The sequence below is a fragment of the Hippocampus zosterae genome, chromosome 21, assembly GCF_025434085.1.
Source record: "Hippocampus zosterae strain Florida chromosome 21, ASM2543408v3, whole genome shotgun sequence".
Lineage (NCBI taxonomy): Eukaryota > Metazoa > Chordata > Actinopteri > Syngnathiformes > Syngnathidae > Hippocampus > Hippocampus zosterae.
The window spans coordinates 3381120-3409066 of NC_067471.1; the positions used below are offsets into that span (position 1 = coordinate 3381120).

Consider the following 27947-nt stretch of genomic DNA (forward strand, 5'->3'; position numbering starts at 1 on the left):
GGAGTGATTGATTAGCTCCCTGTGGACTTTTTGCAGGATTTCGGAGAGCCTCCACAAGGATTGCTTCCTCATGGCCTTCGTTTCCGACGCCTGCTTTCAACTCCAGCAACATTCGAGTGACGGCAGCCACTTTCAAGTAACGCCAACTTTTTCTTTGGCTACTTTGGGGTACAGTAGCAAGCAGGCGACAAATGTTTCCGTCCCCCCTCCACTCCCCCCCAAAAAAATCAAAACAGTCCTTATTAACCCAACAACCAACTCTTTTGTCACTTAAGAGCAAAGAGTAGAATGTAGATTGAGTTTCTTCCGTTACTATTTTGAGTATTCACTCACAGATACAGAGTACTAATTCTGCGAGTACTTTTGTTGTATAAAATGTAGTTGTGAACAAAGACCTTTAATTTCTGACGCAGATGATGTGGCAGTCTGCCACAGTCTAGTGCCAACTACAGCTGAGGGTGGCTTACTCGATGTCAGATTTTTTTTAAAGTATCGGTGGCTGATATCGGCAGCTTCCATGAGTACCGGTACCTTAAAACTAGGCCTGCATACAGATTAAATCGTATTGGGACGTGCCCTTCCCTACTATGACCCGCCCATCTGCTATCGCTAGCCGACAAACAGGCTAAATCCTTGTGTGGGCCGTCAGCAAATTCACCAAACGTGTTTCAGCAAAATTTTAAAAAGACAGACAGTAGACTGTTGCATCTCCTTAGATGACGTGACCAAAGTTGGTTGACGTTCCGAACAATTGTTATGCCCAAACCTCCACCGTCTCACAGACAGTAAGATCCTCTAAAACTTTTAATACAATTCTTATAAAGCATTCCTTCCACTTTTAACTAGTCCTTTGAGAGACAGCGGTTACTACAGTGGACAGGTTATCAGGTTTCAGGGTGCGTGAAAGGGTTAACAAAAAAAAAAGTTTATATTCTGTGGTGATCCTGCAGTTGCGTTATGTAAATTGGTGTTAGTTTAACAGTTCCGTCTCACCTTTCTCCATAAGCACCGCCCCTTTGTTCCTCTACGCTTCAACGCAACACGCTCCGCATTCCTCTCTTGGCCAAATCGTACATTCTAACCACCGCCAGATTTGTTTGGTCATAGCGGCGCCTGCTTGATAGATACTCTTCTGGCTGCGACGCGCCTCCATTACAACCCCGAAGTGCACCTCCAAACCACCCGTTGGATAGTTTGTATGATATGCGGACTGGAGTCTGCCAGAGCCTTCGCGGTCTGCGTGAAGCTCAAGCACACACACACACACACACGCGCGCGCTCACAGATGTTGGCGACGACTAATGCTGCCTGTGGCGGACTGCCAGAAATTATACTGAGAATAGCAACAGTCCGCAAAAATGCCTACCCAGCATGCCTCGCTCCAGGTGACTTCCAGTATAAACATACAGCGCAAGGGGTGGAGTGTCAGGGAAGGTATGTGCAAGCGCATATGTGTTTTTCAGTCTTGTGTAAACTCACTCAACAGTTTGGAAAATATGGACCGCGTCACACATTAAAGCATACTTTTTCAGGCAATTATTAAATTATGAGCAATTGAGCAATGTTGGGCAAGTTGTTTGGAAAAATCTAATTGCAGCGCACCCAAAAGGGGTCTGTTCATATCGCCTTTTTCAAGCTTGTTGAACGACACCGAATCCAAAGTAACGTCTGTTTGTAGGGTGTTCTTAATTTCTCATGATGCCAAAGAAATTTTGAAAAATGTTTTTGCCACAATGTCCCTTTTTTAAAAAAAGTTGCGCAACAACGTTGTGGCCCTTTTGGGGCAGCGTATTCTCCACTGAAAAACTCACTCATTGGCTGTTGTTTGAAATGTTATTTTTCATATAAAAGGATTCATTGGGCACCATCTTGTGGCATCCTGGTACGTTGATGAATACTTTTTGCTTTACGAACAACAACGAAAATGTGCTTTTAATGACAAAAATAATGTTTTGACAACGAATAACCAGTTCCTCATTTGACAAACGTGACAAACTATTTGCATGCTATTTAGTAGTAGCAGTCGTATTTAGTCGCGTGTGTATTTATGTTATCGCTTCTACTTTTAAATTCAAATATTCAAAATGTCTCTCTTTTGTGACACTCTTTGATGAAGATTTAGCGTGACAAACATTTTGATCGAGCACAAGCTGCTTCTAATGGTCGCATTTCCAAGGATCCGCCATGTTTTAGGAGCTTACACGTTTTAACGCACAGAGAGCTTATCCAAGAGATCCAATGGTGCCATTTACTAGCCGTAGTTTATTTCTTTATTTTTTTAACTTTCCCAAGCTTCATGAGAAAATGAAAGTTGGCCAAGATTTCCGCACGTAGTTGACTGAAATTAACATTGATGACATTTCACGTCAACGGCTACTTGTTATCTGTATCGCTAAATGCGTATAAGGTGATTTGTCTAGTTCAGTTTTTGCACACCTTGCAAAAAAATGAACCGCGCCTCGCAAAACCCTCCTCAGCAGAACACAAGCGCGTTTTTACCCCGAGAGAACAGTATCACCGTTGTCAGGACTCGAGCCTGCGTGGGGTTGGCTTTTTGACGGGCAGCTTGAGAGGCTCCAAAGTGGCCCCGGCTTAAGGTGGGCATTGTGCGCCCGCCGCCATTTACACATCCCCGAGTTCGAAACAAAATGTCGGCTGTGCGAGCGGGTCATAAACGCGGCAGTGTGCGACGCTCGCGAAGGACGTCTGCCTCTTATAATTAATGGCGTGAATGACTCGGGCACTAAGTGTGCTGACCGAGAGACTGATGGCCATAATTTGTCAACATATGGCCGTTCAGACCATAATTCCCGGCTGGTGTAAACACACATGTGTGCTCTCATTCACTCCCCGTCCCAAAAAAGTTCAGGCTACTCGACTTCGCCGTCTTGCTCTTGACTCCGGTGTGAAGGAAAATCGAGATCTTACCCCTTTCGTGGACCCTGTAACCCGATCACCTGACAAGCTGTCCACTGTAGTGACCGCTGCCCCTCAAATAAGGAAATAATTTGTGACAACAATCTCTAAAACGCTCCAACAATCACAGCGCACGAGCATTCAAGGTCACAGAATGGAGGACAGTAGCTTGAGGTTGGTATCGATTCGAATTATCGTTCACCCTAAGCGAGAAATGCAGCTTATTTGTAAGCCAATCATCCTCCATTAGTCCGTTCTTTTTTTGGGGGGGGGGGGGGCGCCGTGCCTTTCGTTCACTCATAAATCGCGCCGAGCGCTCAGAAAAAGGCGGACGAGTCCGTTCGATATCCAATTTAACTTCCCAATCAACCTCTTGCACTTGAGCTTCATTCACTTTGCAACATTCTCCGGTCGGTGCTTGACAAAATGCGTGCGCGCGTGGTTCTTCACTTGACGAAGGCAAAGCCACTTTTGAGTTCATATTTAATTGTTGTAAAAAGGCGAGGCGTGAGAAGGCATTCATTCATTCATTCATTCATCTTCCGAGCCGCTTGATCCTCACTAGGGTGGCGGGGGGGTGCTGGAACCTATCTCAGCTGTCTTCGGGCAGTAGGCGGGGGACACCCTGAATCGGTTGCCAGCCAATCGCAGGGCACACAGAAACGAACAACCATCCACGCTCACACTCACACCTAGGGACAATTTAGAGCGTCCAATCAGCCTGCCACGCATGTTTTTGGAATGTGGGAGGAAACCGGAGCACCCGGAGAAAACCCACGCAGACCCAGGGAGAACATGCAAACTCCACACAGGGAGGCCGGAGCTGGAATCGAACCCGGTACCTCTGCACTGTGAAGCCAACGTGCTAACCACTGGACTACCGGGCCGGTGAGAAGGCATATGCGTTGTTATTTTTTTTCGCAACCATTAACTCTTTCATTCCACAACACGTACTTGTACATCGTTTTAAAATTAGGCCCCGCCTACCAAGGACGTACTTGTACGTCTAAGTCTTTTTTTTGCGTCATAGGGAAGAGGAGGGTCTGATGCAATCCGTGAATGAGAATAAACCGTTTGCATTGTAAATCATGTAAAAAGCGACCAGTAGGTGGCAGTGGTGCCTCACGTGATGAGAAATGCATGCTTTTACAAAAAGCTCTTTTTCTCAATTTTTTTGCCCAGGAATCCCCATTTCCATGAAACATTTTGTAATGCCGATTGCTGAAGAATGAAAAAAGATATTTTATTTATTTACAGTAAATAGTTTTTTTTCTGCTGAAAGAAGAGTGTCCAAACTTTATTGTTTATACAGCATTAGAACCAAATATTCTGTGGGCCTTGCAAGATCAGTCAAAATCCAGTAGAACGCTGCGATTGAGGGGGTTGCTCCAGTGAAAACGGCTGGGATTGAATGAGTTAATGAATCATGCAATCCGAGTGCGCCTCATCTTTACTTAAGAAGGGTTCAAAATAAGACCGGAAGGTCCCAAGGCCCCCGCGAGTGTTTGGAAGAAAGCGTTTCGAGTATATTAAAAACACAAGTGTTTGCACCTTTCTCATATGGTCACACTCAAATCCCATTTCGTCTGGCGTCTGTGGCATACAAACATCAGGCACCAATTACAAGTAAGACATTTTGACTTTTTCCTGAGCCTTTTATTTATTTTTTGGTGGGAGGTGGGTACCCATAGTTTGCTTGCCGAGGGCTGATTGATCAGACAACTTTCAAGTGTAACGCAGAATAAAGCTTTCTCTCAATTTAAAAATATTTGCGATTATTTCTTTTGTAGATTATTTTGTTGATTAATCAATGGCACGTGAAACATTTTTAAAAAATCTAACTGTTGAACCTCGTTACAATGTCAGGGACATGACGAATATGTGCCTTATAACGGTAGTTTGTTGTAACCATTTTCCAAGAAAATGGCTGTCAACTATGATGTACAGTATATGATGACTGATTTTATAAGACCGAAAAAAAAACACTGATAGCGTTCCTACGTCATTTACGAAAACATTCAGTCAGCAAATGAAAAATCGATTGATTCAATAATTGAAGAGTTGTCGATTTCATCGTTACGTCCTCTAATGCAATGCAAAGTGTGTTCAGAATTAAAGAGTCACATTCAAACCCCCATTTTCTTTTCTTGTTAGCAAAAGCCTGATGATTTTTTTTCCAACACCGGTTTTTGGAACTGTTCTTAATTTCCTCCAGAAACGTTTTTTATAGCCACTGTATATGGAATTGTTTGACGTGCACCTTCATGGCGAGAAATTTATGACGACTGTCCCCCATTTCATATACTGTGATGTAAGTCTTTGGTGTCAAACATATGGCCCACGGGTCAGAACGGGCCCCCAAGGAGGTTCGATTAGGCCCACAGGATAATTTAAAAGTGAAAAAAATGTATTAAAGACATGGAATGAATATTTTTAATAAAATGCAATTCGTGGATTATCCGATAGGGGGCACCTTGTTTTGATGAGAGTAGAAGACAACATAATTTTAATCAGAGAAGAAAATAACAGTATCAGTCTGTCACTGAGACAGACTCAACACAGCATTGCGCCAATGCTTCTTTAAACCAAAACAAAGGAAAGACATGATATTTTGGTTATTTATAGCAGAGTATTGTATAATGTTAATGGTCCGGCCCACTTGACATCTACTGAATCCGTATGTGGCCGACAATGTGAAATGAGTTTGGCAACCCTGCTGCTAAGATGTCATCTGCATGTTCTTCACAATTGGACTGTAATCGCTGCCCTTGTGTTGCTCTGCCTCGACCACAGCTGAGCTCTGGTAAACAAGGCGGTAGTCACGCCGCAGCGGGACCTCCTCTCTCCCTGCCGAGAGCCTCCAAAAACGCAGGGACCCCCCACCTTCACACGCTCCCTCTCACCTCGCTATTTTTTTTTCCCTCCCTCCCTGCAGGTTCGAACCGGCGGTAGGTCCCGGCAGTGATAAAGAAAGCACAGCTGTTCAAACAGTTGTGACGGAACACAGTTGGGGGGTGGTTGGAGGACACATCAACATATTTAAATCAATGATCTGTGCATGTCAACAGACCACCTGCAAAGCATGGGGGGGAAAATGACGCCTGAAAAGAAAGAATTCGAGCACTCCATTTTGCCGGCAATCTCCTTTTTGTATTAAACATTGCCCTCGAACATGAATTTAAAGGTTCTCTGAGAGAGGTGAAGAAGCGTTTCAGTGATTTCACCCCCACCCCTCCAACATCACCTCCCCATTCAAGTTTTATCTCCTATAAAGTCTCCTGCTGCTGCACCCTCCTCCGCCAGGTCACCTATTGTTTGCCAAGCACGACGATGCCCGTCATTTATGCGCGGCTCGACGTTTTGGTTTCAATGGTTTCTCCATCAGAACTTGTAGACGTAAGATCAAGATAAATCATGAAAGCAAATGCAAAAAAAAGAAAAATAAACCGCAAAAAAGTTGGGTGAACTCAACAAACGATAGTGTTTCAAGTTGGGCAGTTCAACTAAATATTTTAAGTTTTGTAGTTGGCTATGGTAAAAAAAATGGCTATCCCGTGTTTCACAAAAATAAATACCGTATTGGCCGGAATATAAAACGGTGTTTTTTGCATTGAACTGAGACTGAAAAAGTGGGAGTCGACTTATATTCAGGGTCAAAACGTTATACCCATTCGCGACGCTAGATGGCGCCAGATATCATTGAAGCGAATGCTGAACTTGACTCCCCAGGCCAAAGTGAACCCCTGCCACGAAGAATAAAAATAAAAATAGCGGTAGCATGAAGAAGAAAAATAAAAAATAGCGATAAGAAAGAAAATGAATGAAGCAAAATAACATGCTTTTTCTCTCAAATATATTGTTATAATAATTTGTTTCAGATGTACTGTAATTATTTTCTGTGAAAAAATTAATTTGGTGTTCAAAAAGTCTTTTTTCAAACTTGAATTTGAAAAAGAGGGGGTCGTCTTATAATCAGGGCCGTCTTGTATTCGTGCCAATACGGTAAATAGGAGCTAACAGAATCGTTTTACCTTGCATTGATGTACCGGAAAGGAAAAAAAAAGTATCTGCAAATACTTTTGAAGCAGACATTTTGCTCCAGCGAACATTATTATTATAAAGCGTTATTCTAAATTAAATAGCTGTTTTAGCCCCCAAAATAAATTAACATCGTTGTCGATTCGCTTTTGTTGACCATCTTCAACTGAAAAATTCAACTGTTAAAAATGTGCAAATGTTAAAAAGGAAAAATACGTCAGTTCATTCACGCACAGATAACTGCTGTGAGTGCATCATAGCGGCTGTTGCTAACCAAAACGGCAGCACCCAAATCCATAAACTGTCTGAGATTGTCTCATATTCCCCAAAATGTCACCCCCAAAATAGGCGCTACACCCGTCTGCAGTTAAGTAACAAGAAATCCCCCTAGCCGCTAATTACATAAACGCGGCACCCGTGTCTTGATAATCCAGAGCCATGTTGCGCCTCGACTTCTGATGGGATCGTAAAACTGTTGTGACGGCTGCATCTTTGCAGGACCCGCCCCCGTACCCCCGGAAGGAGGCATTGAAGTGAGAAGGCGGCCTCCCCTCGCCCTCCCCCCGCCCTAAGCTGCAGTGCCCGCTCGACCGCAAGCAGCTGGGCCCTTCCTTTTCCGGCCTTGTGGAAACAAGCTGACGGCAGACGTAAACACCAAGGTGTGGAAAGAGCTTCTTCCTTCGGTGGTCTCATCAGTCAGGCCCCCTCGCACCATTTGAAGGAAAACACAGGTGGCGTATATACAATGTGTATAAGATGAATAAGACGTGTATGACACGAACTGTGCTCCTCCTTTGTTCTGTCATGGGGAGGGGGGGGGGCGTAGTGGACAGCGTTATTGGTCCTCATTCTACAACAATCACCACATTCCCCGTCATTATTCAGCGCGGATCCATTTAAACTGGCAAATTGCCTTCGACGACAAAGTACCCCGCCGCTGTCTTTGGTCCCTAACACAAAAATTAAACAGAAATTGGATTTTATGGTCCATTTGGCCAAAACTTTACTGCGCTCATAAAGACTGGGGGGGGAGCTCTCCTCTGTGGGCGCTGTTCAAGGGCAACTTCTTTCAGACAGTGGTGACCTTATAGCGACCCCTGCTGTCTGGAAATGTCAATGGCGCCAACTGTGTGTTTAAAAAAAAAAAATAATAATAATAATCACTCGCCGTGATCTTCCAGCGATCCCCAACTTGACCCCGACAGCTTGTCTTGTGTTTCTTCTGACAGGATTGTTTTGGAACAGCGGGGTTCCCACAACTCTCACGATTGTGTTTTTAGTCGCTGCATGAAAGCGATCACATTCACACATGACGCCAAAAGCGAGGAGCATGGGAACGATCGCAGCCGATATTTAAAGATTTTTCGCGAAAGAAATTGTGGCATTGGATGAAACAGTCTCTTTGTCACGGTTAAGCATATAAATACTTTGCGAGGTCCAATGGACCTCCAACTTTCAGCGTTTAATTTTTTTTTTTTTAACGAACATCTCCACAGCCTTGGCCTTGGCCTATAACACCAGCCCTCACTCCTCTACGGGATACACCCCTTTTTTCCTGACCCATGGTCCAGAGGCACGGATGCCCTGTTCCCCTCTGATGTGCCGTTTCCAATCTCCACGCCCGGCACTTCAGCTGACTATGCAGTACAACTGACCCGAAAGCTGAAATCTGCCTTCAGGTCTGCTACTGTGAACAGGGATCAAGCTCACGTGCGACAGAAACATCACTATGACCAACATGTCCATCACACTCCTTACACCCCAGGGGATTATGTATGGTTGAGTGACCCTACAACTTCACATCAAAAGCTGTCTCCACACCGAAAGGGACCTACAAGATCAAGTATCTGTTGGATCCACCTGATAAAGTCCAAACAGTCCACTACAACCGATTGCGTCCTTATCACCCTGATGTAAAGACCGTGCCTTTGGATACTTCATCAGCACCTGCGGGTCACACACCTCATCCACCCCTGGCCCTATCGGCGTTATCAGGTGCTCTACCTTTCCAGCCCCCCAGATCTTCCATGACCCTGAGGAGATGCCTGCTTGGCCCTTTATCACCTTGTCTGGCCCCATTGGAAAGGCCTCAGCCGACTGATCCAGACTTACCTGCTCCCTCATCTGTGGCCTACCGTTCTGCCTGCAGCACTGGGTTCAAACACCGGTTCCTCTCCACGCCCAGGCCACCGCCAAGTTAAACTTCCTTTGCGTTTCAAAGACTTTTTTCTGATGTTTTTTTTCCCCCTGTGCAATGTTAATTTGTTGTAACCTGGATTCTACATTAAGTGATCAAAGTAGAAATGAGGACATTTCTCTGGTGGGATGGGGAAGAATGTAAGCTTTTGTTAAATTGTTAATTATTATCATTTTATATTTAAGCATTATATTCTTTTATGTTAGTTACCTTAATTATACTCTGTTTAATACGTCCTGAAATATTCTTATGTTGCTTACATGTGTTTGGAGAAGAAAAGCAGGAAGGCGGGTCGTTACCAGAAGGGGGATTGTTCGTTCGAGAGTTAGGAGGCAGCCGTTGAAAAAAAGAAAAGAAAGAGGTTTGTTTTTGCCCATTCTAAACGTAGAGCAATCCATCTAAAACCTACGAACCCCCCAACTTACACATGCTTATGTCCAATGCTTTATTAAAAAAAACAAAGAAACAGAAAACAACTTTATATTTCGATGTCTCTATTTTTTTGTCCGTTGTGTAAATAAAGTGAGCGGCCCGTTGCTCGACTAGTTAGCGCGTCGGCCTCTCGCTACACCTGCTTTGTAATTGTTGATAACTTCAGACAGGAAATCGAGCGATTCCTTTATGAGAGGCCAAACGTGTCCCGCGCACGCCGTCGCCTTACTCAGATAAACTTCTCATTTTGTTCCGGAGATGTACATATTAGAAAAACTTTTCTTTATTTCGTTGTATCTATATATTTTTTTAACTTGACATACAGCATTTTTTATTGCTCGCCTCGTGTGTGCTACTCACAACCACTAGGGGGCACTTTTCGCAATGGCCAGGTGGCTATTATAGGCTGTGACGTATGAATAATGCCAGTGAGTTTATTTATTTTTTTAAGTAGTTTTTTTTAGTTCGTCAGTGTTTGTCTGACTAAGTGTCCCATGCGGAACTGAACTGTTGTACGTTTTTTCCTTCCATCGGCCGAGTGCTTTTCCCCACGTTGTCACGTCACGGTATCAGTTTTATTTTTTTTAACGAGGGGCTATAATAATATAATATATTTAAAGCAATATTCGTCTTGGTTAAATCGTCTTACGAATTACATAATAGCCAACAGTACAGTACAGTCCTGTCGAAGCATGCAACCGGTAGCGTTGCAATCCTTTACCTCGAAAATAGCAACGTCGACAACAGCACCGCCCTATTGCAGCGCCACCAGCCACGTCAGGAAATTCAAACAGTCGACCCACACACACACACACACGCGCGCTCACTTTCTGTCCTCGCTCACCGAGAGTAAGCGGCATCTTTCTTCTCCAAGGTCACCCAGCCTTCTGTACCCCCACCAGAGTCAGCGGACACCCACCGACGCGCCTTTCTAATCTCCTTCGAGGTAAACTAACGTTGAACGCGTGGAGTGGAGCTTGATTTCCACGGGATTAACCGAGTTTTGCCTTTTTTTGTTAGGGGGGGTTGCGGTGGCGGGGGTTAAAATGATGCGAAATGTATCCGAAAAGAGTGACGTGGTGCGTTCACGTGTGATGGAAGACATTCGGTGGTGCGTTCACGTGTTGCGCGATCTGGAAAATACCACGGCGCATCATTGAAGTCCGTCATGAGTCCATTAAGTGCTGCTATTTTTGGAGCTCACGGCCTCTAGGCCCCGAGCTGTGTCCCTCTTCCTTACATCAGCAACATCACATGCTAGACTTAGCATCCTCCCTTTTTTTTGGACGCCACATGTTGCGTTTCTAAAATTGGACAGATCTGATTAGTTAGCAGCTGTGCTAGTAGCGGGAGCTGCGTGACTCTTAATCGGCGCGTTTCATCAGATTTGTTGTGTAAACATTTTAAGTTGTGTCACATTGCTGTTTGAACGAGTGTGCTGCGTGTCCACACGAGGAAGACAATTCAACGCACTGGTGGAATGCCTGTTTTACTAGTACTGTATCGTGTTTTTGGGGAGGAGGGCGGCTTGACAGTATGACTTTCCTGAATGCTAATAGGACAACTGTTGTATGCTACAAGTGAGGCAAAACTGTACTAGTGGAGATGTGTGCTCACCAAATACTACAAATGAAGCACTTTATTTTTCCCAGTTATTGTGTTTTATGGCCTTTGAAAATGAGGGAAAAAAAATCAGATGTATTTTAACACAATGCCGATCAGATGAAATGATTAAATTGTGACAACACTTAATGTGATTTGGTCACTTGGAGGACAAGTAGCACGCAGTTGGAACTTCTTACTAGTGAGTTCAAAGTTCATGAAATTTCATGTGCTGCCTGATGTGGCAACTGACTGTCGGGTGAGTTTAGACCCCCTCTCTATTGCTTTTTGATCATTTAATTATTTTTTTTAGGATAGGGTCGGGATGGTGGTTTTGGGTCAGGTTTCAAGATCAGGACCTATTTTCAGAATCAGAATAATCAGAATCAGAATCATCTTTATTGGCCAAGTATGTAGAACACACAAGGAATTTGTCTCCGGTATAACACGCTGCACTAGTATCATCGTAAACAACAAAAACATTGAACCTTAAATGAACCATTTTAGAGTAACCAGTAGTTTTGTAGTACCATTTTGTGGTGCAAGAAGAGTGACTATGTCAGTGACTTCCATGGACTCCGAAGGTTTGTTGTGAATACAAATCAGCTTTGTGCAAACACTACCAACCACCTGATAGGGAACTTGCCATAGCCGCAGCGCTTGCTAAAAAAGAAGCTTTGAATTCAATCATTCAGATTGCATTGATGACATCACAGTGCATGATCAAAGCCACTTGGGGAGAATTGTCTTCTTTATTGAATTTCGTCTCTTTATTTGGAAATTGGGATTCCCTTTTGTGCGTTTTTCTTTTTTTTAACCCTTTCATGCACCAAAAATGATAACCTGTACCCTGATAACATGTTCGACTGTCCACTGCAGTGACCGCTGTGCCTGAAAGGGTTCAGTGCTACTCATTGCTTGGGCAGCGCGCATTCATCTCGTTCATTTATTGAAAGATTCCGACCCCGGACGAGTGTACTTCAGCAGTCATATCGAAACCTACGAAGTTCGAGATGCTAATGCGACTAATGGTTGGCTATTTCTGCCCGCCAGTCCAAGAAATTAGCTTCGAGCCAGCTAGCATGCCTTGGCTTTCATTGCCATGTGACTTGGATGGTGGGACCGACAGGGTCCTGGGGAGGAGGGGGGGGTCACTTCGAGGGCTTGATAAAGGGCAGCGTTGACTACCGCTGGCTGTGAGAGATCGAGTTTCCTTTTGTCGAGTTGCCTGTAGTTAACACCTGTTTGTTTGGATGCCCGCGATATGTTCCAACGGTCTTGTCGCGCAAGTTTTTTTTTTTTTAGGATTGCCTTTGTTGTCAGCATTCAGTCACGGACCCACTCCCGGGATTTGTCACTTAACCTTTGGTACCAGTTTGGGCAAACTCAAAACATTGGAATTGATCCTTCCTGCTTTCACGTGAGCCCACCGTGATGTCGCCGCGCTCATAAATAATTTCAGGTGATCAAGTTACAGGACTGCAGGAAGTTGTATTGCGAGCGATTGCATCAGGTCAATAAAGCATGTCGACTCAAGTTTAAAAAAAAAAAAAGGGTAGTTTGAGCCAACCTATCTGATTTGAACACTCTGCAAAGTGTTAAAATCCACACAGCAGCAGACAGAATATTCTAGCACTCGCCAAAGCATGTCCTTGTTGGGCCGACAGACAACGGCGCGCCATTTTGGATCGGCGCCCGAGACAGTCAATGGCACTTTCGTGATTTGATTTTTAAGACGCCGTTTTGATTCTTGGGCTCCTGCCATCTCGTTTGTTGACTCGGTTTCACTTTGATACACCGCAAAAGAATCTGGCGTGTCGATTTTCACCTAACGGAAGTTGTCGGCTCGGATATTTGTGATCAGGAAGCAAAAGCCAAATTTCTCCCGTTTATTCATCGTCGGAACTTGTCAGTTTGAAGCTCCTTAAAAGATTTTGCGGCGATTGCGCGCTGCCGCGACTTCAAGGGTTCATGATGTCGAGACACTCTGTTCTGTTGACACACAGCAAGCACTCATGCGAGTGGATCTGGAAAGCAGTCGTTCGCCATGAATATTTATTGTGTACTTGCCGAAAGCAAATTGAGAAATTTGGTCAATTAACATTTATTCGTGTGTAACTTGGGTGCTGTCTCAAAATCACTTGAGGGCTTTTTTTTTCTCTCCAATATTTTCATAGGCGCTATGGTTTCTGTAATTTTGCAACAAGAAGGGACATTATCAAGAATACAGCGGCTATAAAAAGTCTGCACACCCCTGTTTAAATGCCAGGTTTTGTAGGATTAAAAAAAAAATTGACCAAGATAGATAATTTCAAAACATTTTCCGATATAGCTCAATTGATTTATCTCGGTTAACTCATTCACTCCCAAAGACGTTTTTAAATTTGTATTCTTTATTTATTTATAATTTCATTTTTTATTATATCATAAAAGCCGACAGTTGACCCGAGCTATGTTTATCGGTTGTATCGACTAGAAATGTTGGCACCTGATCGTGTTAATGGGGCGGTTTCCATTTTCTCACACTTGGGCAACCAGGTCTGCATTTCCTGTTTTTTTTATTTTAATGTTTGCATGGGCATTGTGAAATGTCAACTCTGCTCTCGTGTGTGTGCAGGTGTCCTTTATTGTGCTCGATGTTGACATTCGAGGTTTGCAACCATGCTCACAAATTTGCTGTCTTCAGCGGAACCCAGACGAAACGCATCCGTCGTCTGGGCGACGCAAACGCCGATTTGAAGGCGACGCCGACGGTGTTTGTGTCGAAGAGCAGCAGCGGAAGACCTTTGCCTTTGTGTTCCGCTGCGCGAGGGGGTGAAATAACTGCGTGGTCATCGTGCTTCACCGCGACGGCCCCGCGCGCTATTGTTGTTTTTGTTTGCTTGCTCGCTTTTGTCAAACGCCTCGCCAGCCTGTTTGCTCCGCTCGGATCTGAATGGCGTGCTTCCTACCGCTGTGGGTCTTGCGGGGCGGGCTCAAGGTGAATCGTGGGTTGGGCTCAACCTTGAGTCACAGGCAGGAACGAGCGCATGGCTCAAACATGGGAGGTGTAATAACTGTGGGTCAGTGTTTGCACATGCTTTCCAGTAGGATACAGGTCTGCTGGTATGCCCCCCCCTTCACCTCCTCCTCCTTGTGCGTCACGCTGTCGTTTTCTTGAAGGGCGCTGAAGTCTTCATAACAGCCAGGCGCGAGTGACCTTTTTGAGTTTCTTGATTGGGGCCCCTCGCGGATGTTCACTGGGGAAAATGAATCAAGTCCGTCATTGCTTTTCGCACCGCATTCCCGGTGAATGACCACATCACAGGCGTGACGGTCGAGTCAGGATTTCGTGTTCAGCCCTCGTTGACACAGAACTTGCAGAAGCCGGGAATCGCCGGGGCTGTTGTGCGCCTCACCAGCTGTTTTAGTTTGCTTTTAAGATGCAGCTGTACCATGACCCCTGCCACCCTCCCCATTAAGCAGCTTTTAAAAAAATATATTTATTCATTTATGTAGAAGACTGGCTGTTCAACCTCTAAAACGTTATATCAGAAGGTGGAAAATTCCCCGTCGACTGCGGGCTATTTATAGCACCCCCGCCCGACAGACCATCTACTGTATGACATAGAACAGGAGTGGGCAAACTTTTTGGCTCGGGGGCCGCATTGACTTTTAAAATTTGACAGAAGGGCCAGGTCAGCACGAGCTATGGTACATTTAACAAAAAAAAACTGCATTTGTTGACAGTCCATAGCATCAACAGAACAAAAGCATGAAAGTACTATATTAATATACTTTTTTTTTAAAATGACAACCGTGTTGTTGATGACCTATTTTAGCCTGTGCATTGCTGCAGATGGGTTGTGATCAGACCAGTAGAAGTAGAGTGATACAGAGGTCCTAGGTGGTCGAAAAGACCCCCAAGTGTTCTGCAACTTCAAGTCAATGCGCCACCTGGCGGTGAAAGGCATGTCATTACAAGTCCAACTGAAATGAATGCAATCATTCACATCGAACCTTAATTGTGGACCAACCTTCGGCGGGCCGGATTAAAAAGACCAACGGACCGGATTAGGCCCGCGGCCCATAGTTTCCCATCACTGGCATAGAAGGAGGGATAGTGCGAGCCTCTTCCTGTCCATGATGTAAAATACTTTCTCGGTAATTAAAAGATCTTTCGACGACAGATCTCCTTAGGAAATTAATTGCTCCTGGAAGAAATTTCTGAACGAGAAAATGTAAGTTGAGACACGTTTTCCATGTAAATGCACTAATCCGTTCCAAGCCCCCCCCCAAAATTCAGACAAATGTTTTCTAAAGCATCAAAATGCATCAAAATATGGCACAAATAAATGTTGGAATTAGATTATTGGAAAAATGCGAATTGTGCACAATGTGAAAAACAAAGAAGAGAGTAAAGAATAAAAACGCTGGTCATTTAACTTAAATGGGTCCTCATCGTTTTTTTTGCCCCCTCTCATTCATGTTCTGTCTCAGAAGTGATTTTTTGCCTGGCGTTTTGTAAAGAACTGATCCAAGGACATTTGCTTTTGTCAGTTTTTAACTCATACAGTACCAGCCAATTCTAGACCAAGTCTGAAAAGACGTTTAAAAACGTCTTTGGGAGTGAATGAGTTAACAAGGCAATAAAATCAGCATAGTGAGCGATCGCCCGACTGGTCAACACTATTTCTGGGTGATTCACATTTACGTAAAACTCTCGGAATACCTCATGGCCCAAGGGGAGAATGACGAGGACGCTGCATAGGCACAGATCTATCTGTCAATCCATCTACAAACATAGACGAGGTCCCTCTTAGCCAATGGGATGACAGGATGGTGCTCGGTAACAGCCAATGGCAGAGCAGCTGTAAATATGATGCGTTCAGGAAACCCGGTGCTGCGGGTAGCGCCCCATACTGTATTTTTACCTTTCATATCTTGAAATTTTAAAAAGATTTCTCTTCTCGTTGCAGTGAAGCGCCAGTGTCGGTCGAGAGATGCCGCCCCCAGTCACTGGCCCCCCCGCTGTGCCCCCGCCCGACGGCGGCTGGGGCTGGGCCGTGGTGGTGGCGTCCTTCATATCCATCGGCTTCTCGTATGCCTTCCCCAAAGCCATCACCGTCTTCTTCAAGGACATCCAGATCATCTTCGGGGCCTCGTACAGCGAAATCGCCTGGATCTCTTCCATCATGCTCGCCGTCATGTACGCCGCAGGTCAGTTGCGGCCAGTTTGTGACACTTTTTTTTTTAATGCATCGTTATTTGCGATATACTGTCGACTCAGTTGAGCCAGCATTTACTGAATCGATCAGCCGCGTGAGTCGCTGTCTCGAGTATCCTTTGAAAAAGAGCCTCTCACTGCCAATATTTGTTGTATGCTAATCCCACAGGCTTAATATCGGAGCTATGAAGTGTTGACACGTCATTTGCGAGATTTAATTACACATTTTCACTCTGATGCTTTGCCGTCAGATGACCTCACAGCTCATTTGTTTCGTTTGGGATCAAAGCGGATTCATGGTACCAGATGTCAAAAGGCTTCGGCGCGTTATCAGGCGTCCACGCTGTACTCTGAGCTGTTGTGTAAACATGCGCGTGTACACACCCGCGCCCACACACACACACCCGGAACAAGAAACTGAACACGGGCATCAATAGAAAGAAACGACGCACACGCTGATTCCACGGCTACACCGACAACCGTATGGTGGGCTAGCAGCTCACACACAGCCGATGCGAATGCACAACACGGGGAATCATCGTTCCGTGGCCTCGTCGTTGATCAGTACAGATGGTGGCAAGCGCCGTAGAGAGAGCGGCAGGAGGATTACAGTGTGGCCAGATGGCAGCTCGCACAATGCTGCGGGCCTTCAGCCAAAGTGGGAACGGGAGCAGGTGAAGCCGAGCAAGGCCGACTGCGAGCATATTTTGACCAAAAATCCAATGAACAGAAGTGATTACAGAGCGTGTCACGTCAGTGATTTGTAATTGGTTGAGCGTGATGGTTAACTCAGTCAAGCAACGTGAAAAATTATAAATGGCGCACCTCCTTCGACTGAGATTGACTGGCAACCAGTGTCGCCGAAAGTCAGCCGGGATAGACTCCAGCTCATCCGTGACCCGATTGAGTCCGAGCCGTATAGAAAATGAATGGCTTGATGATTTTAATCCCATGTTTAAAAAAAAATCCTTTCAGGGATTTAGGCAACTGAAGCCTCAGTGATTGGAGGATTGTGGCATGCGAGAAACGCGGTGATAAAAAACCTTGAGGGCCAACGATGAGGTCATAAATGTGATTAGACACACTCACCCCCCCCCCCCCCCCAAACGTTTTCTTTCAGTGCGGTTATCAGTGATTCCAAACTACAACCGCGGTAATAAAATCATAAACGTTTAAGTGTGAAAAGTTCCAGCCGAGTTGGAAGAGTAGAAACTGAAAATTGTGTCGGGACGCTTTTCAGCATGCGTTACATCAGGCAGCTGGATGAGCTAAGCATTGCACGCCGGTGACGTGTGCAATCTGCAGACTGTGCGCCGGCGCGGGATCAGTGTAGTTAATCTGGAGAGAGTGACAGTGACAAGCGAGAGTTGCCCTTGGTTGAGGTCGTATTTGAGTGAGGGCGGGTAGTTGACGGAATGTCGTGGAACAACAGTAGTGCTTATCTCGTTAAGTCGGATGTTTGCTGATAGTTCGCGTCCGCGTTTCATTGTAAGCTTCGCTTTTGTGTTATATCGACGAGCGTTCACTTTTCTCAAAAGTCGACAGTTTGCCTTAAAATCCGATGCGCCTTATATATGGATCAATATTCTGATTTCTTGGACGTTGTATTTTAAATGTTCTGTCGAGCGCTTTGTAACAGCTGCAGCAATCATAAAAGCTCGATATAAATAAAGCTGTACTGTATTGTATTCCCTTTAGTATAGCTCCATCTAGTGGATGCATAAGGTAGCCGCGACCACTATTGTGATTGAAGGATGCGCCTTATACATTTTACGATTTATCCATTTTGTGTTTATATTGCACTTAATTGAACGGTGTTTGTTGTTTTTTTTCTTCTTTCTTCTTTCTACCTACATTCTTGCTACTGGAGGCTGTAAATTTCCCCAGTGTGGGACAAATAAAGGATATCTTATCTTATACTCCGAAGCACCTTTTATAGTGCTAAAAATACGGCGTATACAGTAAATATTCCCATCCCCGGAATTCTATGGAAAGGAATATCCTTCACCCGGAATAAAAACCTATGCATTAACATTTTGACTACGTTATTACGTGTTACCGGAACTTGCGAAATTCCACTACCCGTAACCCGGATGGAGGTGTAATGCCGTGGGAGCTTAAATACACGCAACGCCCACCCGATGCGACGGAAAAGACAGAACGCCGAAACAAGTTTTCACTATTTTACTGTTGTGAATTTTTTTGGGGATACACCTGTATTGCAGTTTTTGTTATACAAACAGATTTTGGACAGTATATTTTTGTATTTAATTGATTGTGTTGTTACACATGCATTTTGTCAACATACTTGCAGGTTCGTAAAGGATATGTACCGTGCTCATTTCCCAAATGAGGGAAATGAGCAAGTATGTTATCAGGACAAATTGGACAGCGCAAACACGAGTCCGTACTAGAGAATATTTACTGTATATAATTATTTGCCACAGTATACTGTGGCTCTTGGAAAGCCATAATGCACTAAAATGCCCGGCAGTTAAATTATCTGCGCCTCATATCAACCTGTTTTTATTTTGTCTTTAGTGCATTAAAAATCTTTGTTTATGTATTTATTTTTGCATCAGAACAGCTTTGGAAGTTGTTTGGCTGATTTAAACATTTTTTTTCCTATTTTTTAATTAACCGTACCTCATTAAAATGGTTGTGCACGTAAAACATGGGCACACGTTTCGCCACAGGACCTCTTTTGGGCGATCCAGGTGGTTCTATGACATTTTGATCGTCTGTGTGTCTGGCCAGGAGATGATAAGCTTTTTTTTCCCCCTCCAAGGAAGTGAATGTGCACTTTCCGTCACCCCTTGGAGCCCCCCCCCCCCCCCAAAAAAAAAATCAGATCACTGGTGCAAATGCATATAGGGCAACTTTTCCCTCACGGTTAGAAATGGATTCACGTTCAACAAATGACGATCATCGCCTGCTTTGACATGAGTAGGATTTCAAACGCTTAGTTTGGAGTCTCGTTGAGGTCCCGCGCGGTGTAACCTGCAACCCGATAGAATCATCAGGCATTCTCTCCTTCTGATCTTTTGTGTGTGTGTGTGTTTTTCCCCAGGTCCCGTCAGCAGCGTGCTCGTGAACACGTACGGCTGCAGACCCATCGTCATGATGGGGGGCTGCCTGTGCGCCGTGGGCATGACCCTGGCTTCGTTCTGCACCAGCGTGGTGCAGCTTTACCTCTGCATCGGCGTGATCGGCGGTAAGTCCCTCACAATCCACTTAACTCGGCTCCCTTGATGAGCTTCTGCCTCGAAATAGGCGGCCGGAAACGAACTGGACGGAAAAATGTTGACGTGTCAGGTTAATAAGATAAGATAAGATAAGATAAGATAAGATAAGAAAACTGATCGGGTTGTATTTTTAGATATCAGATGAGCATTATTCGCTCTGATGTTGACATACTCCGATTCCGTAATGTGCATTCAAATCCACTTTTCCTGAAGCCAACATGACACGTGTTTGTATTTTAATTATGAAAAAAAACAACTCGATAACCAAACCAGTGGCTTTGTCTATTTGTAACCTATTCATGCATTTGCAAACACCGCTAAAAGACCAGCGAATACAATTTCAAAATCTTCCACTAAAATACATATGCAAGTATGGGGAAATGTTGTTCAAGTCAGTTGCTAATGCAATATGAAAATCGTTCACAAATCATTTCATTTGAATATGATGTAAATATGCTGTGTGAGATGGGGAATAAAGTAAAATATGTATGTAACATGCATTCAATTTGGCAGTTCGAATTAAAATTTATATTTGTTTATAAAAAGAATTACCGTATTTTCACGACCATTTGGCGCACCGTATGGTTGGGCGCAGTCTCATTAATGGGTGCTATTTCTGTATTTTACACATAGACAAAACACACCGTATTATTGGGCGCAGTTTTAAAGTGGTAAAACATACGCCAGCTTAAACATACGGCATGCATGCGCACATGCCAAAAACACGTTAGCTTGAAGCATACGGTAGCATGCCAAGACATACAGATCATCCATTGTTCCCATGCCGTTCGCAACTTTACTTTGAACGCCCGGTTGATGCCGATGTCCAGCGGTTGGAGTTCTTTAGTCAAGCCTCCGGAAATAACGGCAAGCTCAGAGTTCATTTGCTCAATTTCATGGGCAATGGGCAATTTCATCTGCCCATTTCACAGCAGCGGTGGTTTTTTCACCGCTGCTGTGAAATGGGCACGCATGCCAAAAGCATAACCGATGGCTTGAAGTTTGAACTGAGCTTCTCTTTGTAGAATTTATTTTCGGGGGTTCTTAGAAACCAAAACCGAAGTTGTTTTGTAACAATGCACATTGCCACACTCTATACGGGTGTTGTTACCTGCTTGGGACGTCCCTTTAGCGTCCACTTACATGCCCACCCTTCACTCATTGGCGGACTTCTTCGCCGCATGCCTGTCCTCACTCACGTCTGCCCTTTCTCTATATAAACAGAGTGTCGGTTATCAGTCAGGTTTTGGAACTCAGCGCATACACAAGACGCTCCGCATCATAAGGCGTCCTGTCCATTTTGGCGAAAATTTAAGACTTTTAATGGCGCCTTATAGTCATGAAAATACGCTATTTAATTATTTTTAGAAATATTTACAGGGTGCATGAAAGGATTAAAATTGAGTCCAATAAATGCATTTTGTTGCAGAATCTACATAATACTTTCTGTCGTGAAATTAACTTTCTCGTTCAATATTTATTATCTCTTTTTTTCAAAAAGGTGCAAAAAAAAAATAATAATTTAGGGGGACAATCGCGTGTGCAAATTTTTAAAAAACAAAAAAAAAAGAGACCCTCAATGACTACATTCCCTCCATAATTAACATATTCACTAGACATGTTGTTTTCTCTTATAATAACTCATTCACTCCCAAAGACGTTTTTAAACGTCTTTTCAGGCTCGGTCCAGAATTGGCTGGTACTGAATGAGTCAATTCATCTTAATTTCACAGTTGTGCATCAACCTCTACAAATGGACCCTTATGTGTATTGCCATCCACTGCCTTTATTTATTTTTTCTCCCACTGATAAAGACACTTGAGAAAAAAAGTCCAGATGTTGGTTATTTAGTTATCATTATTTCTGCATGGAAGCGTTGACTGGCCCGCCAGAAAACGAATCATAGTAACGTCAACGTAGGTGACGAATCTGATCTCATCTTTCCGCGTAGGACTCGGCTTGGCGTTTAACCTGCAGCCAGCCCTCACCATGATCGGCAAATACTTCTACAAGAAGCGTCCGATCGCCAACGGGTTGGCCATGGCCGGCAGCCCCGTGTTCCTCAGCACCTTGGCCCCACTCAACCAGTACCTGTTCAACCACTTCGGCTGGCGGGGGAGCTTCCTCATCCTGGCCGGCCTGCTGCTCAACTGCTGCGTGGCCGGCTCGCTCATGAGGCCCCTGGGACCGCCGCCCTCCAAGCTGAAAAAGGACCAAGTGGCCAGCGCCAAGGAAAGGCGGACGCCGTGGCAACTCCTCAACAAGTACCTGGACCTGTCGCTCTTTAAACACCGCGGCTTCCTCATCTACCTATCCGGCAACGTCATCATGTTCCTCGGCTTTTTCGCGCCCATCGTCTTCCTGGCTGCTTACGCCAAAGACATGGGTGTGGACGAGTATTCCGCGGCTTTCCTCCTCTCCATCCTGGCTTTCGTGGACATGTTCGCGCGACCGTCGATGGGCCTGCTGGCCAATTCGCGGTGGATCAGGCCCAAGATTCAGTATTTCTTCAGCTTCGCCGTACTGTACAACGGCGTGTGCCACATCCTCTGCCCGCTGGCCAACTCCTACACCGGCCTCGTGGTGTACGCCGTGTTCTTCGGTTTTGCGTTCGGAATGGTCAGCGCCGTGCTCTTCGAGAGTCTCATGGACCTGGTCGGGGCGCCTCGGTTCTCCAGCGCGGTCGGACTCACCACCATTGTGGAATGCTGCCCAGTCCTCCTCGGACCACCAATAGCAGGTACTCCCTCCAAAATTGAATTACATCGGGGCTTAACAATCAATCTTTGACAACTTCATGTTAGCGACGTGACAAACGATGGGAAGCTGAGCCGCAATATTCGCCTTACGGCAACTTCCCCAAGCAATAGTTTTCTGACGTAACCCTGGCACAAGAGCCAAGAGGTGGAAGCAGACTTTAAAGCAACAATTCCGGGATAATGCAAATAGCGTGTGTATATTTTCTGCAGCTCACAAAATGCTAATTACCATTTAAAACTTTTTTTTTTGGAAACATTCACACGTTTTTATTTGCCCTGCAGGGAAACTGGTCGACGTCACCAAAAATTACAAGATCATGTATTTCTGCTGCGGCGCCGTCGTGATCTTGGCGAGCATTTGGCTCTTCATCGGCAACTTCATCAACTACCGGCTCGTGGAGCGCGATCGCAAACGCGAGCAGTACAAGCCCACCGGATCGGAGGATCCCGACGTGCCTCGGAAGCAGGCAGAGGCGGAGGTCAACGAGCCGGATGAGGAGAAAGGAAGGGAACCTATACAGCGGGAAACCAACATGTAAGACTTTTTTTTTTGTTAGTTTTATTTCCGAAGCTTTCTCACGCCATCGGCGTCGAACAAAGCGAGGTTCAAGCCGAGAGAGAGTGCCTCGCGGTGTTCCGCCTGCATCCTTTCAAGGTCCTCTGCAACTTCTCAAAAACTGTGAAAGGAACGAGTGTACAGAACAATACATAAAGACTCATCGGATTCACTGATAACTCCAAATGTTCCACATTGTCACAAGCACTCACAAAAAGTGGAAAAAAAATCAACACATTTAGCGTGGAAAAAGCCAAAATGTTGCAATCAATGTCCTAGAATGTAATCAAAATGTGGCAATAGTGCATTGCCACTTTTTATGGACCGAACCAGCTCCCCAAATGTGTTAAATAAACCTCTCAACGTACGGATGACCATTAAAGCTCTAAAACGGCTCCGACTGGTTACCCGTGACGACATAATTTATGCAAGGCAGTCGGCGAGCCCTGAGTATGTTGCCGAGCAGGAAATGCAATACAAAAGCTTCTCATTGCTAAATACGACTGTTTCCCTTGACCCCCCTCCCCCCTCCCCCCTCCCTGGTGCCCTCTAATAATAATAACCAAAAGCATCTGCGTAACATTGAATAATATACACGACGCTGGTCACTTCATTAGGTACACCCAAGAGGTCTAGTAACTAAGAATTGTGATTGTTTTCCCACAGAACTTGAATGATATCATGTTTATTTTCTCCTTTTGCCTAATGAGCAGATTTTATTGGGGTCGCTGTTGGGGCTGAATGATTTAGGATGAAATGTGAAACTTTTATTTTATTTTATTTTATTTTCCACTCAATATTGCAACGGTGATTTAATATGCAAATAATTTTAATTCAGTTAAGGGTAACATTTCGTCTGTCTTCTGTTTCATGCTTGAATACGGACAATGCTTGAATACGGACAATGCAACATCTGGAATATGTCAACGGTCAAATTGCAGCCTTTGCAATTAAAATCTGTTATCATATCGCAATTATTATTGCAAATGTAAAATTATCATTTAGTCCTAGTAGACGTCGCCTTAATTGTAACGGAAGGAATAATCCTGGAAGTAGTGGAAAGTCATTGTTACTGAAGTCAGAAACGCTTATACGTGAAATTATTTTATTTTGTCTTTGTTCCTACAAAAAAACAAAACATTTGTGCTGTTGCTGCATTTCTCTCCAAAGCCAGTCGTGCTGTTGACCAAAACCGTCCACGTAGTCATTTTCCAAAGCATTTTCTTTCCAAATAATAATATTCCTCATGAAAGTTGGCCAAGTGTGCAAACGTCAAAACAAAAAAAAAACAGCTGCTACACATTTATGAGTTTCTAGTTCAATGGAGCACTTTATTTCATTGCGTTCCACCCGAGATTCTCCCCGGAAACGGAGCCAGTTGAAAATGGACGATTGTGTAATTTTTGCAGCGCGATTTTTTTCGATGTTAGCAAAGTCCACCGTCACTGTGCTTTGTATGACTTTGAATGTTTTCTCGTTGAATCGATAGAAAAGATGCACGTTTACTATGCAAACTCCCTTTTGTCCCTGCTGATTTTCAAGGAGTGTGGGGAAATAAGCCGGGCTGTCACTTTTTAACGGTGAAACGCCGCCCCCTGCTGTTCGCGTCAGGTTAATCCGGCTGTGTGCTCGTTCCTGTTGAGAATCGTTCGAAGCTGTGATGCGCTTGAAAACATGTCGCTGCTAGAGACGGGACGTTCTCCTCTTTTATTCCATGTTGTACCGAGAAAGAAGGCAAACGTGTCTTTGTTTTTGGGCCGGCATATTTATTCACTGAACAAAAAAAAAAGTAGGCTATGTGAACTAGAAGCAGACTTAAAATCGATCTGCTGTATATTTTTTAATTTATTTTTTGGGGCTTGTTTGGTTTGAATTAGCAGGGTCCCAAAAAAAGAAACTTGGCGGATGATTTTGAACAAACACGGTTTTGCTACTTGGAGGTTTTCGAGTGACTCTCTGGTGCCTTGTTATATTATATCATCATCATGAACATACACTTGCGTTGTTCAGAGTCGGCTTCTTGTTTGAGTTTCCGTCAGTAAATAGCCGACGCTGAAGGCTTTGCAAATTGTCTTGTTGATGTTTGACCTGTAGCGGACAAATTTAAGGTCAACCGGATGTCATTTCTGGATGGCAGCGTGTTATACCGGAGACAAATTCCTTCTGTGTTCTACATACTTGGCCAATAAAGATGATTCTGATTCTTATTCACTACCTCTGCAGATGTCCTTTCGCGCTGAGGACAAACAATACAGCAGGGGTGTCGATACAAATGACGTTTTATTTTTTTTCTGGTGTCTCCTTATAGGTCAATAAAATATATTTCCAACCCCAAAATATTGAACGTCTCTTTATCTACTGTATGACATTTAAATTTAAGGTTCCGGGGGAGGGGGGGGGGGGGGAGAAAACAACAGGTGAAATGTCATCCGATGAGGTATTTGTTCAAAGTTGTGATGTTTCAAGTTAATTTCAAAAAGTCATCATGTTTGATGATGAGAAAAAATATAAGACTTGGCTGAATCCTGTATGTGAATTTAATTTAAGCGGAGTAACACTTTGGGGTGAATTAAAATAAAAATTGTGTGTGTGTGTGTGTGTTTAAGATTAAGATATCCTTTATTGTCCCACACGGAGGAAATTTACAGTCTACAGCAGCAAAATTGGGTAGAAAGAAGAAAAAACCCAAAAGTGTTTGCATGGACAAAATAATTCCAATGGTTATTTTCAACAAATATTTGAGCATATTAACTTTATATTCTCTTCAATATTTTAATGTCAGCAAAGTAAGATTTTCATTAGATTAAAAAAAAAAGATTTTGTTTAAAAACGATTTTCCTGCAAATCAGTCATTTATGACATTTTATTGACTTATACACATTGGACTTTATTTACTACAATAAAAAAAAAATCTAAGGTTGACGACTTCTGCTTGGCTCTCAACGAAGGCCTCACCCCACCTTTTTCCTTGCCTCCTACCGCATTTTTCATCCAACGAACTAACCATGGAATTAGTTGGCTGGTCTCTCGATGTAATCGACAAAATTTTTTCGACGAAAAGAGCAGGCAGTGGGGAGCCTGCTTGCCCTCCGGGGACACTTGCTGCCGGATACGCCCTGGATCCATGGAGAAAGTGGAGACTGGTGTGCCTGGCAGTACTGTCCGTGGAGGATGTGGAAGACATCTACATTATTGGCCTTTTGACAACAGCTATGCTACTGCTTGGTGTTGGCAGCTTTCTGTTCTATCGCAAAATTCAACCAATGGGAGCGGCTCTATTGCCAGAGAAGAAGAAGCTGCCAGTCATTCTGAGAGATGGCTTGGCGTGAATGTCCAACACAGTGAATGTGTGCTAAACTAACATTTGCGGCCAGATGCGCCAAGAGGCAAGTCAGCACCATGAGTCAAAACATGTGAACGTGGATGCCCCCCCCACACCCACCATTAATAGTCTGCGCACAAGCTCATCAGGATGGGACGCGCATCTCTCATTAGACTCAAAACGTGTGACTCCTCTTGGTCTTTGGCTGCATTAAACTGGCTTCATAATCAAGCACGATTCTGTCAGTAATTCTGCCCGATGACCCCCGCGGCCCCCCCACCCCCCACCCCCCACTCCCTCCTCACCTCCGTGAGCCACAGTTAACATTTTAAAAGATGCAGAGGGGGCGGGGGAAGGAAGAAAAAAAAATCCCTACCTCTTTTCTTCCCTCATTTGTATGCGCTGCCTCGGCGAGCCGGTGCACGCCGATGATGGCTGGAGACCCTCAGGCGGAGTTTGAGGCTAGATTTTAATGGGACAGTCAGGGTCAACCGGGGAGGAAAGAACAATAAGCCTCTGCAGGTCTATGTGATCAGCCGGACCATGGGCCCCCCCTTGGGGTGAAAGGGGGAGGGGGTACCTGCCGGGGGGTTTGGAGTGCATGCATATGACCTTCAAAAATCGCATCTGTTTCCGGCATGGCTCTGCTTTGCCCGAAATTCCAATAACCGCACTAATGAACTTACAACAGAGCACCAGATAGTTTAGTAGGAGTTGCCCCCAGCCCCCTCCCATTACCCCCCCCCACCCCCCCAATAAATAAAGAGTAGGGAGGAATGAAGCTTTCACAATCATAATCTTGCAAGTCTGCAATTATGATAATAATTTAGATTTTAACGAAGAATAAAAAAATCTTTCACCACAAGTGACTTTGAAAGTATGGGGAGGGGGGGTCAAAATATCATAATTGGTAAAAATAGATTTTTGCCTTGATGACTTTCAATGAAGCAAAAATTTTTCTAAGCTTTTCTACTAAAAGTCAATTGAATTTGAGGTCCAAATTTAAAATTGGTATTGAAATTTAGAATTTGAATATCTCTTCATTGTTTGATTAGTTCTCAGTATTTTCAAAAACCGTATAAAAACCCCCCACAACATTCTTATTTTGAAAATGTACCAGCAACATATTTTTAGTCCCGATCCACCAGCCGATACATGGAGCACAGAATTTGGTCAAGATAAATGCTTTGTATTTTATTTTACATTTGAATTGCAATTTTACAAAAATGGCTTTTATTTGTATTATTCAAAATTATTATATATATATATTTTTAAGAGAAAATCAAAACTAACCTCTTAACACTCGCTTTTGAAAATATGTCCTGAAAAAATGTTCGTTTTTTAAAAATTATTTATTTCAGCGCTCCAAAATCTGACAAAGTATTCTTTTGCCTCTCCTGGAATAAGTACCACGCTAACAATGGCGAGTAACAGTCTACACACTCCTATGACAATTCCGAAAGCCTACTAGAATATCTGAAGTTGCTTTGGGGTTGCGCAAAAGTATTTTCAATGGCAACGATTGTGTGCGTCGACTTCCATGTCACATGAGTTTGAATGTGATTGGCTCATTCTGAGCGCGGAGGGCCAGGGTGTGCACACTTTTGCAACAACAATCTATTATGAAGTTTATCTGTACTTGATTTTTTTGGTGCTTTTCTTAATATTGTAAAA

The 27947-nt window shown here is 44.1% G+C and overlaps 1 protein-coding gene and 1 long non-coding RNA gene across 3 annotated transcripts in view; both read left to right on the forward strand.

The window, feature by feature from the left end:
• The window catches only part of LOC127594068 (uncharacterized), a 32861-nt gene extending 32554 nt beyond the window's left edge, over positions 1–307 (forward strand). Inside the window, exon 7 of the long non-coding RNA XR_007960579.1 lies at positions 37–307. This is a non-coding gene — a long non-coding RNA (uncharacterized LOC127594068). The remainder of the gene's footprint in view (positions 1–36) is intronic.
• A 7204-nt stretch (positions 308–7511) lies between these two features.
• On the forward strand, positions 7512–25288 carry zgc:165507 (uncharacterized protein LOC561188 homolog). Of its 2 annotated transcripts, XM_052055972.1 has the most exons (6): positions 7512–7685; positions 10458–10529; positions 16144–16384; positions 19462–19605; positions 21588–22376; positions 22678–25288. In XM_052055972.1, exons 3-6 carry the CDS (start codon positions 16168–16170, stop codon positions 22932–22934), a joined length of 1407 nt encoding a protein of 468 aa, XP_051911932.1. In that variant the 5' UTR covers positions 7512–7685; positions 10458–10529; positions 16144–16167; the 3' UTR covers positions 22935–25288. The 2 variants fall into 2 exon arrangements, with proteins under 2 accessions (XP_051911932.1, XP_051911934.1); XM_052055974.1 differs by lacking the exon at positions 10458–10529.
• The last annotated feature ends 2659 nt before the right edge of the window (positions 25289–27947 follow it).